Source organism: Danio aesculapii, chromosome 17, assembly GCF_903798145.1.
Source record: "Danio aesculapii chromosome 17, fDanAes4.1, whole genome shotgun sequence".
NCBI lineage: Eukaryota > Metazoa > Chordata > Actinopteri > Cypriniformes > Danionidae > Danio > Danio aesculapii.
The window spans coordinates 6,047,362-6,061,492 of NC_079451.1; the positions used below are offsets into that span (position 1 = coordinate 6,047,362).

The 14,131-nt window shown below is 38.0% G+C and overlaps 1 protein-coding gene across 5 annotated transcripts in view; it reads right to left on the minus strand.

Annotated features, from left to right (window-relative positions):
- dnmt3ab (DNA (cytosine-5-)-methyltransferase 3 alpha b) overlaps positions 1 to 14,131 on the minus strand; it is a 102,124-nt gene that overhangs the window by 48,890 nt on the left and 39,103 nt on the right. For 2 of the 5 annotated variants that reach the window (XM_056476337.1, XM_056476336.1), the window contains exons 5-6: positions 6,797 to 6,843; positions 6,201 to 6,347 (exon numbers count right to left, since the gene is read on the minus strand). In XM_056476337.1, the coding sequence (XP_056332312.1) occupies positions 6,201 to 6,347; positions 6,797 to 6,843 (194 nt within the window). Of the gene's footprint in view, positions 1 to 1,499; positions 1,570 to 1,591; positions 1,891 to 6,200; positions 6,348 to 6,796; positions 6,844 to 14,131 lie in introns of those variants that run through there. The other 3 variants (XM_056476338.1, XM_056476339.1, XM_056476340.1) reach the window with 3 other exon arrangements.

Below are 14,131 nucleotides of genomic sequence, written 5' to 3' on the forward strand. Positions count from 1 at the left end.
CATTTCACAACTTAATTGTAAATATTTTTAGTTTCTCTTGATTTTTGCTATTTTTGAAAATGTTATTTAATATTTTTCAATAATATATACATTTCGGCTACTAATTTTTGAACCATCACTGTAAGTTATTTTGTTAGATAAGTTACAGATTTGGCTTCAGTACTGTCTAATCTAATGTATATGCACAGATATAATATTGTAAAGCTTCCTATAGAAAATATTAATTAAAATGAGAGATTTGTTAGGGGTGTACTTATATATGCTGAACATTGTACATATATATAATTAAATAATAACCTTATTTGTATCATTTCAACAAAATATAATCATGTTATCACACATAAAGCTGAATATACAATATAAAAACGTACAGCTTTATTAATAAAAAATATATATGCATGTCTCGACAGTTTGATTGCCTGTATCGCTGCAAAATGTTAATTATAATATCATCCAGCTCTGCTAAATGTGACTACAAGACAAGTTATGAAACTGTAATCAATCCAGCGCATAAAGACATTAAGCACTGCTTCCAAAGGAAATCACGTTAAATAAATAACCTCCCCTTAAACTTTGAACAATAAGAGGAAACAGTCTGAATTAATTCCCTTCAAATGCCAGCAGCGCACACTGAAATTCCAACAGGCAGGGGGATGAATGGCCATCGTCACTGTGTGACAATCGCATTTAGTTTGATGTGACTTTGTAAGAGACCGAACAAAAGCCCTTCACTTTTTAGCCTCCAGAGTGCAAAGAATAGAGGATGCATCTAGTTTAAAGTGCATTAAAGTCTCGGCTAATTAATAGTTCAACAGAGGTCAAGCATGCTAAATGAGCCTTAAACATTTAAAAGTCTTAATGTTACATTAACTTTTACATTAAAATGGTTGTTTTAGTCTATAATTGACTGCGAACGAATTGTCAAAAGGTGCAGAAGTCTGCCTGCTTCAGTGTGTGTGTGTGTGTGCAGCCTTGACTAGCGCTGGCAGTGCACTAATCACACGCGCTTCCCGGGTTCACTCGGTTCATTCATATTTGCATATCCTTAAAAAGACACGCACCACATTTCCTTTTCAACACAAATAACAACCGATGCAAGATTCACATGTTTACAGTGATAGCCAGAAATAAAAAAGCACATGATCTCTGTTTTCGAAACAACTTTTGGAGTAACTCTTAAAGCACTGGTTTGAGTTCAAACATGCTACGTCTGTGCAGCCAGTATCAAGAACACACTTGTCAGATCATAGCACACTTAAAAACCCAAACTTTCAAATGAGAACAAAGCCAGTATGCACAACAACATCCTGCATAGGCAATAAAACAGGAAACACATTCAACTCTCTGCAGTGATAACATAGATGCTATTTTAAGCAACAGATTTGTTTTGTACTTGCAATGTTTTAAGCCCGATCCGACAATCAGCTTTTTAAAGAGATGTGTTTTCCTTTGAGCTATAGCCAGGGGCAGATGGTCCGTAACAAGTCTCCTGGAAATACCTGAAGTCAGCATAATTCCTCCTCCAGCAAGTCTACTCAGACATGCACACTGTCCCCTGCGCTATCAACAACAAACAAGTCAGCCGACCTACCCATACACGCCTGCACTCGGCACTTTAAATCCAACGTGTGAGTCACTTTTTTTCTTGCCCCACTCTTGGCTCGGTGAAGACCGCTTCCCAAAAAAAAAAAAAAGAAAGAAAGAAGAAAAAAAAAACAGAAAGCATGAACATTTCTTTGTCTGGGAATTCAGGGTCAGGTGGTTCCCAACAGGAATTCTGGTTGGCTAGAGAGGGCTTGCAGAATGTTGGCGGCCGTCCAGGAGGCTGTCTTGCAAGCAGCGCTGGAAATTCGCTGTAAACCTCATCTTCACCCTTATATCCATAGTACGGAGTTCATTTCCACTGCGGAGAGAGTGTAGTGAGGGGAGGAGTGAAGGGAGCGGGATGGGGGTGGGAAGGAAGGCTCTACTGTAGTGTTAAAAAAAAGAGAGAAAAAAAGGAGAGATGACCCCCCCCCCCACTCACTCACAGAAAGTGAAAGCTGGGTTACAGTATATCTTCCCCTTACTCTCTTCTAAGCTGCATGCGACTCAGGCCTTGTAGCCAGAGGAAGGAAACATGTCAAGGCCCCCTGAGTTTCCTGCTGCATTGTTGTGTCCGGTGTGCATTTGACTGCACGGTTGCAGAGAGGAAGCAGAGAAATAACATGTTACGATCTGCGCTCCTTTACAATGTGTCTATTCAGAGCAAGAAAAAAACATGCACAAATTCCCAGGCTCTTGACAGAGGATTCCTGCTCTCTGCGTGAAGAATGCCAAACGCCCATTTCTCTGGAATTTTACAACATTCACTCACGAGACAACTGTGTGTCCAGCTAATTTGGCCGTATTTCTGGGATCGCTGACAGTTTTATGGCTGATCCTCAAACACCGCGTGGTGAGAGGCATAGAAAAGGAGATCGGGGTGGGGGGAGCTCCATTTCTATTGGCCAGCTCTCTTTGGTTACTGAGGAAAAGGGAGGTTATGTAACAGAGCAGTTCTCACCGTATGACACAGTCTTATTAGGAAAACATGAACTACTTACACCTGCAATCATACTTCAGAATTACCATAGCTGTGGGGCTAAAGGACTGACCTTAATCAATTCTGTCTAATCTTTTTTGGTGTCCCTAGTATCTCATCAGTAAAAAAAATCAATTCATGTTTATTTCTATAGCTGCTTTTATAATGTAGATTGTGTAAAAGCAGCTTAATATAGAAGTTCTAGTAAGTCCTTCCAGGATTTTGATTGTTTTACCGACCTAAACCGAAAGCCTAAAACGATTGGATTTTGCAATGAACGTATGCCATTATTGGCTTAAATTATTGAGTTCTGCTATGAAAATACACAAAAAAATTGTAAAGGTTTTCTTTTTAGATCTAAACAACTCGAGGGATTGATTAACTACAAAATGCAAAACTATGCAAACAATGATATTCTCACACTGGTCATACTGCTTTAAATCATGGTCACAAGCCTCTTTAACCACACTGAAGCCTATTGATTCGATATATAAACAAGCAATTTAAATTATAGACTTGAAGCCTATGCGATGACATCACTAGCTATGTTTCCATCCACCTATTTTTATGCGCATTCTGGATATGCGCATAAAAAAGCGATTGATGGAAACACAAAGATGCGCATTAATTTTGAAAATCTAGTAAAATATTACAGATGAAGTCCCCCTGAATTATTAGCCCCCGTTTATTTTGAAACCCAATTTCTGTTCAACGGAGAGAAGATTTTTTCAACACATTTCTAAACATAATAGTTTTAATAACTCATTTCTAATAACTGATTTATTTGATCTTTGCCATGATGACAGTAAATAATATTTTACTAGATATTTTTCAAGACACTTCTATACAGCTTAAAGTGACATTTAAAGACTTAACTAGGTTAATTAGGTTAACTAGGCAGGTTAGGGTAATTAGGCAAGTTATTGTATAACGATGGTTTGTACTGTAGACTATTAAAAAATTGATAGCTTAAAGGGGCTAATAATTTTGACCTTAAAATGGTTTTTAAAAAAAATCAAGAACTGCTTTTATTCTAGCCAAAATAAATCAATTAAGACTTTTTCCAGAAGAAAGAATATTATCAGACATACTGTGAAAATTTCCTTGCTCTGTCAAACATCATTCGGGAAATATTTAAAAAAGACAAAAATAAATAAATAAATCAAAGGGGGGCTAATAATTCTGACATCAACTGTATGTAATGTCATCATGGCAAAGATAAAATAAATCAGTTATTAGAAATGAGTTATTAAAACTATTATTTTTAGAAATGTGTTCTAAAAAAAAGAAAGAAAATCTTCTCTCCGTTAAACAGAAATTAGGGAAAAAATAAATCAGGGGGGCTACTAATTCTGACTTCAACTGTATATCCTGTATATGCATACACGCATGACAAAATCATAAGAAAATCTAAAGGACGACATGTATCAACAGTTATATATTTAAGAATATTATAAATGTTAGGACAATGAAATAAAGACTGTTGTTATCATAAGTTTAGTTTGCAAGATTTTCTCTTAGAATCAGTAAAGAGTAGGGCTGGGCGATTAATTAAAGGACATCTCATGTGCATTTTGTCAGTAAAACTGGATCTAGTAAATCTCCATGTGGTGCAGATGGAGCAACATTTACTACACAGTCAGAGTTCACTTACAAGTTCACTGGTGGCACGGTGGCTCAGTGGTTAGCACTGTCGCCTCACAGCAGGAAGGTCGCTGGTTCAAGTCCCGGCTGGGCCAGTAGGTATTTCTGTATAGAGTTTGCATGTTCTCCCCAAATTGATGAATTGAATGAACTAAATTGGCCGTAGTGTATAAGTGTGTGTGTGTGTGTGTGTGTGTGTGTGTGTGTGTGCGCGTGTGTGTGTGTGTGTGTGAATGAGTGTGTATAGGTGTTTCCCAGTACTGGGTTGCAGCTGGAAGGGCATTCACTGCGTAAAACATATGCCTGGAATAGTTGGTGGTTCATTCCACTGTGGTGACCTCTGTAATAGAGACTAAGCCGAAGGAAAATAAATGAATGAATGAAATGAATTGGTCAATAGTGACATCGAGATAATTGTTCTGTGGTAATCACAGCTGAACTATGTCTCTGTGTAGCAAATGCTGCACGTGCAATACCATGCATTCATAACTTCAGTCGAGTTCTTAAAATAAATCCGCTTGTGAGATGAGTCCATACGTGATTATTATTAGTCATGCTGAATCAATGAAAGCAGTCAAACGGTGTGTACTAAGCAGGACCCTCAGAAGGGATTAGTTCATAGAGATGAGCCCTCTGAATGGAACCCAGTGAAATTGTTGGTTTATATTGCAACGCTTTTGGTGAAAGCGAATTCATGTGAAAGCATCCTTTGGCTTTCTTCTGAGACTTACTACTGATCACAAAACCAAGCTTTCCTGACAAGATGAGCATGACAATCGCAGCTTTGCTCAATTGCATTTGCGATTTCATTTCGATTATTCACCTAGACCATCAGTACCGACTGGTCAACTGATTTTTAACAGTGCTAGACTGCAAAACTAAGGCATGTGCTTATAATAAATGTATGTTATAGTACGATACCGTCATAGTAATTATTGTTTGTGATGTGAACCAACCTTAAGGCTCAAGCACAACTTTCAAAACAAGAAATGTGTTTATTTTTAACTTTATCTAACAGGAACTTCAGCAGTGAACTATTTGTCAGAGTGACCAGTAGCTGACAGTAGAAGGAAACCTATTCGCATGTGAACATTGATCTGCAAACATAAACATGTTTTATGCATAAAAAAAAACCTCTTTGGTGCTTGCAGAAGGTATGAAAATGCTGAATGAACCTTACTGGTTCTCAAGCAACAAGCAAGCATGCAAATTAGAATTTTGCATTATCATATAAAGCAATCATTTTCTCTCCAGAAAACTCTGATTAAATTTATTTGAGCTCTTAGAAGTGATTTAAAACACCAGAGTTTTGGGTGAAAAGACTTTCAATGGAAGAACAAAAACCTTTCAGATTTACTTTCATTTGTGTTGAGATGAAAACAAGTCTTATGGCTTTGAAACAACATGAGGGTGACTGAATTAAGGCAGAATTTTAAATTTGCATTCATTCATTTATTGATCCATTCATTGTCAATGAGAATGGTCACATGCACATTTAACTCGCTCATAAAAGTTGCCATTTATGACGAGCTTATAAACCAATTTACACGCCTCTGATTGGCCACCGTATTCCAAACAGATAACCCTGTACTTAGTTTTAATGATGGATTTTTAGTTTTAAAAGAAGCCAGCACTGGATGTCATACAATTTTTTTTTCTTACATGTAAAACTGTCTCAAATCAAATCAAAATCAAATCAAAATTAATAATTAATATGTCTCTCCAATCTTCTTTTAATAAGAAGTTGCATGACAAATATTGGTATAAAAAGCCAATGGGTTTTCAGTGTGAAAAAAGCCAACGAGATGTCTCATGAAATAAATGGTACCTTCATGCGTGATCAAAAATGAATCTTCAAATACACTTGGATTTATGATGTTGCTGGTTTATTCGCATGCTAACGCATTCTCAACAGTTGCTGCTATTATTAAAAACTGACAATTTCCCTATCGCTCCTAGTTTCCTTGGGACAGTGGTGAGCAATGGTACTCACCTCCAACTTCCACTTGGCCAGCAACTCCTCCCTGGTCCTCCTGCTAATGTAATAAGGGTCACCGGCCTGGAAGGTTACTCTGGGCATGGGTCTTTGACGGAGGCTGACTTCCCAGCCCACTCCCCCACGGAGCCTCCCTCGAGCTCCCTGTTTAAAGTACAAAAGCAAAAAAAAAACAAAAAACAAAAGCAAAAATAAAGGTAAAGGAAAAAATTACGACTGTTTCTCACTGTTTCTTCAGAGTGCTTATCTATCTGTGCGCTCTCAAGTGAAAGAGGGAAGTAGGCGGTTTGTGGTTTTGTGAATTGGCTGGTTGGAGGACTCTCAAACTAGTGTACTCAACGAGCGGTCCGAGACATTTATAAACACCGGTTTAAAGAATAGAAACCCTAATTTGAAGCGGAGGACCAAGTGTATTTGATATTGCACCATTAGGGTACCATTTCTTTCATAATCAGGTGGCTGGAGAAACAGGTTCCACTCTAATCTTCCGAGTAAGTTTCTTCGAAGGTCTTCGGCGGTTGGCGGAAGAAGTGAACATTCACAGACAGAAGCACACGAACATAGACAGGCACACAACAGGAAGATGGTTTTACCTCATTCTTTGAAGGGTCCCCGCTCTCATCCTCCTTGTGCTCCACGTCTAGAGGGAAACAGCCAACAAGAACAAGCAATTACCTGAAATGTTTCTGACAGTCCGGGATTTGTAGCAAAGGAAATCTGTCTTCGCCAGTCTGCTGTACGAGACCTCAGTGACATTTTTAGAAGGCATAACAAAGCTTTGAGCCAAAATAAAAACCCATTCTCATTTGTGTGCAAAGTTATTTACCTGAACAAGAGTTTATATAAAGAGCCATGAAGCAGAAAGCAAGAAAAGGGAGCATTTCAGCTGGAGTTTTTGTGTTACTAAACAAAAGCCCCAGGAGAACTTAAGAATATTTTCATTTTAGAAAGTTTAGAAATCACTAGGGATTTGGTCAATCACTGTGGGGGAGACTCATTTGGTGACTATGTAAGTACTGTAATGACATGTAATAGCAGACAGCATGGTTTCTTTGTTTGTTATATTAATATTACCCTCAAATATCGGTAACACTTTATTTTGATGGTCCATTTGAGTATTAGTATTAGACTGTATTAGAGTATTAGACTGTCTGCTTAATATCTGCTGATACTGCTCCTTCAACAGAAATTTAACTGACTATAAGAAAATGTGCAAGTACATGTCAACCTACACTAACCCTAACCCCAACCTAACAGTCTACTTATAATCTAATGAGAATTAGTTGGCATGTGGATGCAATGTAACTTACTGTAATTCACAAACGGCCATCAAAATAAAGTGTGACCCAAATATGTAATGCATATGTTACTGTACAGCAGGGATATTCAATTGGCGGCCCACAGGCTGAACCCGGCCCCCGAGGCAATTTGTTCGGGCCCTCCAATTAGTATGACCAAGACATCAAAAATACATTTAGTATAGTCATATGCTGTATGCTTACGAATGTAAACAAAAACTGGAATAATAAAAACAATTGTTCACAAAAAATACATTTAGTTCAGTCGAAAAACGGTCGCTATAGTTATGATGTGACGTGCATCTGTTCAATACAGCACAAGCTGCAGTTGAAGGTTGCGCAGAGCATGAGTCACCTGACATTAAGCGAGTGAGTGGCGCGAGCAGCCAAAAACATTCGAATATGTTTGTAGAAAGGACCTTTTGTACAATGTACTGATATCGTTATTAGGGATGCGACGATTAGCCGATTTCACTATTAACTATTAATTATTTTAAAGGCTTCTCAACACCGCGTTTCTGTTGCAAAGAAGGAAACTGCTGCAACTAAACAAAGTTATGCCACCTGTGCGCTAGTTTAAAGTTCCAAGCTTATACCGAGGCTAATACACACGCACACTGGATTAACTATAGCGGCGGGCCGTTCCAATATCCCATCTTTCCCGCGCGCAAGTTTGTTATTTCTAATGTAAGAATATATACCCATATGCGCACACATGGAGTAGAAAACATCTCACGCCGTAGCGGTGAGAGTTGTGTGTGGCTTTTAGTGCAATGTAAACAAAAGATATGTTAGACGAATTGTTATTAAAATGATAATGTATGTATGAACACAGATGATAACAACAATTAATCTAAATACTTAGCTATTTTAAAGCTTAAATTTACATTAGACGTGATAACCGTGAAACCATGATTATTCTTCAGACTATAATCGTCACCCGAAATCTATTGTTGCAAAACTAATTGAATAGCCCTGCCGTACAGCATGATGCAATTAGAACCTGTCCAACTATACTATTTGTACTACGATTGGTGAGTTTAAAGGCATAGTTTACCCAAAAATTACAATTTTCTCATCGTTTACTCATCCTCTAGTTCTTTCAAACCTGTTTTTTTTTCTTCTGTTGAACACAAAGATATACTGAAGAATGTTGAGGAAAAAAACAGCCATTGACTTTCTATGTATTTTTTGTTCCTTCTGTGGAAGTCAATGGTTACTTTTTCCAACATTTTTCCGAAAAACTTGCTTTGTGTTCAACAGAAAAAGAATTCATGTTAAGCACATTTCAAACCACCTTATTGTAGATAGAGATTTTCAGTTTTGGGTGAGCCATCTCCTTGTGAAGTTTCACAAACTAATGTTGAGAGGAGCACGTGATATGATTGATCACAGCTGGTCCCCCATCCGTAATCATTAGCAAGCCAATCATTTCATTCCAAACTCAACATAAATATTCCGTCTAACTGTACTCCCTTATTTTCATTTTTTTAAGTACCCCAATCCATGCCATCTCCCTCCTCCTCTTTCTAGATTAATCCAGGATTGGGTGACACTGTGGCTCAGTGGCCTGCACTGTTGCCTCACAGCAAGAAGGTTGCAGGTTCGAGTCCCGGTTGGGCCAGTTGGCATTTCTGTGCGGAGTTTGCATGTTCTGCCCATGCTCGCGTGGGTTTACCCAGGTACTCCGGTTTCCTCCCACAGTACAAAAACATGCGACATAAGTGAATTAAATAAACAAATAGGAACAGTATTTGAAAACTTTAGTACTGAGCTTTCACAATGTAATTATACGCTGGTGTGATTGACGGTCTATTCCTCTGGAGTTGCCCCCGATAGTCAAGGACAAGGCTGAACAAAATTAGGGAGCACTCGAGAACTACCCGATCTCGTACCCTTTTGGGCTCAATTACCTCCAAGCTTAAGGTTCTCTCCCGGGACAGCATGCCAAACCTGCTAACATTATCCAGCAATATCTAAGAGTGAACTCTTGAAAAAAACAGATTTCCGAAAAGGATGTAATAAAAAAAATGCATTCATGAACTAAAATCTATCAAAACATCTTCATGGTAATTATAGTGTGAAGATTGGAGAATGCAACAATTTTTATGTTAAAGGGGTCATCAAGAAATCTAAATCCCATTGATTGTTTGACGTACAAGTGGTCGTTATATACTTTATGTACTATAAACACATCCTGTAAATTTCAGAACCCAAATCTTTCTTGTTGCTTCACAAATTGCTCATCTTGAAGAAAAGCTGACGAGCCTCTTAATTATGTGATAGTGTGTCAAAACTCCACCTCCACAGAAAAACAACACCCACTTCTTATGCCTGTAAGGCCCGCCCACTGATTTGACTAACTGCTGATCAACAGACAAAAAAAAAAACTATAAAGACTCACTGAAGAAAATATGAAACTGTGCTCCACCAATATGTGGAAACAGTCTTAATCCCAGCATTAGCAAATAGTGGATGAACTTTACTTTTAATGACGTTCAGCAAGAACTTTTTTATTTTTTATAGTGGATTCTTTTACAAAAAAGGAACAATTTAGCACTATATTTTCAGATAGATTGAGACTAAAAGGTCATGTTGTACCAATTATATTGTTGCACAAGTGTTGTAATAACATTCAGTATTGCTTAGTCTGTTATTACAGAAGATATGATACTCTATACAGCATTTTTCACTTAAATCCCTGCAGCATCTATCTATGAAAGATACAGGGAGTCACACATGCAGAAGCACACAACTGTCCTGTCAAACCTTCTAAAATGTTTTCATATGCAAAAATGTAAGCCAATCAAACTAATATGTAAAAGAACAAATGTAAGAATATGAAAAAAACATTTTTAAATGGCAACATACGCACCGTGTATTTTTGGGAGTAACAGCCAAATTTAACATTAGTCATCAAAAAGTCTTTATTATGTGCAATTTGAACTAAAGCATGGGCAAAAGAGGTGTTTTGTTTATGTTTGGAAGCTTTGTTTTGGAATTAAGTGATGCAGTGTTTGTATTTAATAAAGTAGGCTGGTGTAATGTGCAACATTTTGTGGATAAATTTTTTCCAAAAGAAAGCAATTGGGTTTCAGCTAATTATTATAGACTTGTTTTTAATTGTTATATTTTTCCACCAAAATTGGGCCACTCTAGAGTAAAGGAGTACCTCAATCCCTGAGTTTTCTTGAACTGCGTATACAGAAAAAAGAGATTATGATACACATTTGAATGTATTGTTAACAACTAAAGCCGTTTTTTCACTATTGTGCTCAACCATTCTAGGTCAGGTATGGTTCCAGTTGTGTTTCCAACTGAGCCAGTAAAGGTGCGGCACCATTACAAACCATTCTCGGTGTGTAATTCTAGGCATTGTAAGACACCATCAAAGTCCCTTTAAGGCAAGTCATTTCACTCAGCGGCCATCTTTGAAACGCTCCTCGGGAAATATGCTTGGGCATCCTGTCTAAATGGGGAAACATCAAATTCTCCAAAACTGTTTGCCAAGCTTACGATTACATTACATATTTGGAATAACCAATAAAATTAAACAACAACTGTCTCAGAAGTTTCAGTTCTAAATGTTCTAAACAAACAAAATCTGGATTTTCTCAGGTTACCTTAATGTGCACTCAAAAGGAACAAGATCATGACACCAACCTCATTTATGGCTTTTCTACACATTATCATCCTCTGAAATCTGTTGCCTGGCCGCCAGTTTCTCCATAGAAGGCTAGGCGGAAACACAATTATTTACTGTTATTCATCTAAATAAATATCAGAAAAAAAGGAGCCTCAAAAACAGAACTACTTTATCTGATCATTAAACGTGTCACTATTTACGTTGAACTTATGCTACCAAGGCAACAACTGGCGTATTTGTATTGCATTTCAGAGTTCCATTATCAGTACCACGGTGTAAAATGAAACCTTTTCCGTGCTGATTGGCCAGGATTGATACGGAATGGTATGATTAAACAAATAGAACCATTTTGCTTGATAGTGGAAAAGCAGCTCATTTGTTCAGCCTGGTTCAGTTCACACTGTGTAGAATTTTGGCAAATGCAAAATGGGTTCGGATTGCTACTTGCATTTTTCAGGATTTAATTCAGTAGTTGAATGCAGTTTTGCTTGTATAAAACAAGATTTAAAACAAGACTAAATAGCTAACTGAATTTAGCTGTACTGTGTATGTGGCCTATTTTGAATAACACGTTAAGTTACAGTTTTGTAAATTTACTTTCAGGCCTCATAAAGTAATGTTGACAAAAAAAAATCTTGTGTTGTGTCTCACTGTTCTTTTGCGGTTGTTGTTTTTGATCATAGAGGCAGAACTAATGTAATTTTGTTTTTTCATATGTCCGGTCAAGTTAAAAATAGCCAGATTAATCTCATGCTGCTCCATTTAGCCATTTTTGAATGTAATAAAACAACAGTTCACCCCTTTCTCCAAAATCAGCACAGAAGTTGTGAAAAGCCTCAGCCTAATAATGATTAATGTGATAACTATCTAATCTGTAATCTGTTCAAACGGTCAAGTAAAAAAAATCATTAATAACTGACTAGTCTTGAGTAATAACTTCCACAGCACTTATACTTCCTCCTTACTCAACCAAAGCCGTTCATCTTTCACACATTCCACAGCACACAATCAATCCTCCCAAAAATTCCTGAAACTTTCAGACTCCTTTATAGCCCAGGCATTGATTTACACTCTTGACATCTCGCATACAAAAGGATGTAGTTCAGGCCTAAACAGCTTTGTCTTAGCTGGGTTCAGCAGGTTAGGTCGAGGTTAGCCAGAGGCTACGATTACCAGTGACCTGAAACATTAGCAGGGCTATCATGATGATTCATGATTCAGGAGTACTCAACCTCCTCTTCTAACTAGAGTTTGAGAAAGACAATATTACCGAGAGCTCGACAAAGCTTTCCGAAAGCACACCCACAATTCCAGTAGTGCATCAATAAAATGTGGCCTTTCGAAAGCCTTTGAAAGTATCATTCTCATTCAACTGGAAAAACAAACAAACAAATGAAACAAGTTACAAAACAGATGTACTAATTTAAGGTGATTCTGTATGGATAACCTGACAGAAAATCTTTCCTTTTGGCATAAAACCCTAACAAAAGAATGACATTCAGATCAAAAGTAACATTCACCGTTGTAAATTCCCCCACATAAAAGTGGTAGTGAGATGTTTGCATACTTCAGAGAGGTGAAGAAATGATCGGTTATGAACTCTGCAAGTTACTTAATGAATATCTGCAATACAAAAACAACAACATATATATTTTGTTAGATGTCAAATTTGCTAGATTGTCACCAGTGGTGATGTGTAAGTGTAAACGTGATAAAAATGTAGGTTTGAACGAATTGTTTCATAAGCCACAGCTTCCTCTGAGCACATCTATTGAAAGGAAGTTGCAAAAAAAAGGCCTGCACTATAACTGAAAGCATTCCTATAGTGCATACAGCAGAATATGGCAAATCAACACCAAAGTTCAACTCGGAGGCTACTTACTTTTATACTTATTCAATTGTATTTACAAAGCATGTTTGATATACTGTATATACACTCACTAGCAACTTTATTAGGTACACCTGTCCAACTGCTCGTAAAGGCTAATTTCTAATCTGTCAATCACATGGCAGCAACTCAAAGCATTTAGGCATGTAGACATGGTCAAGACGATTTGCTGCAGTTCAAGTCGAGCATCAGAATGGGTAAGATCGGGGATTTAAGTGACTTTGAACGTGGCGTTGTTGTTGGTGCCAGACGGGCTGGTCTGAGTATTTTAGAAACTGCTGATCTACTGGGATTTTCACGCACAGCCATCTCTAGGGTTTACAGAGAATGGTCAGAAAAAGAGAAAATATAAAGTCAGCGGCAGTTCTGTGGGCGCAAATGCATTGTTGATGCCAGAGGTCAGAGGAGAATGGCCAGACTGGTTGGAGCTGATAGAAAGGCAACAGTAACTGAAATAACCACTCGCTACAACCGAGGTATGCAAAAGAGCATCTCTTGATGTACATCAAACCTTAAGGCGGATGGGCTACAGCAGCAGAAGACCACACTGGGTGCCACTCCTGTCACAATTCGCTACAATTCTACAATTCACAGAGGCTCACCAAAATTGTACAATAGAAGATTGGAAAAGTGTTGCCTGGTCTGATGAATCTCAATTTCTACTGCCACATTCGGATGGTAGGGTCAGAATTTGGCATCAACAACATAAAAGCATGGATCCATCCTGCCTTGTATCAACGGATCAGGCTGGTGGTGGTGGTGTAATGGTGTGGGGGATATTTTCTTGGCACACTTTGGGCACATTAGAACCAATTGAGCATCGTGCCAACACCACAGCCTATCTGAGTATTGTTGCTGACAATGTCCATCCCTTTATGACCACAGTGTACCCATCTTCTGATGGCTACTTCCAGCAAGATAAACTCATAAAGCTTGAATCATCTCAGACTGATTTCTTGAAATTGACAATGAGTTCATTATACTAAAATGACCATCACAGTCACCAAATCTCAATCCAATAGAGCAGTGGTTCTCAAACTGGGGGTCGCGACCCCTGCGGGGGTCGCAGAATAATTTCAAGTGGTCGCGAGAGTGA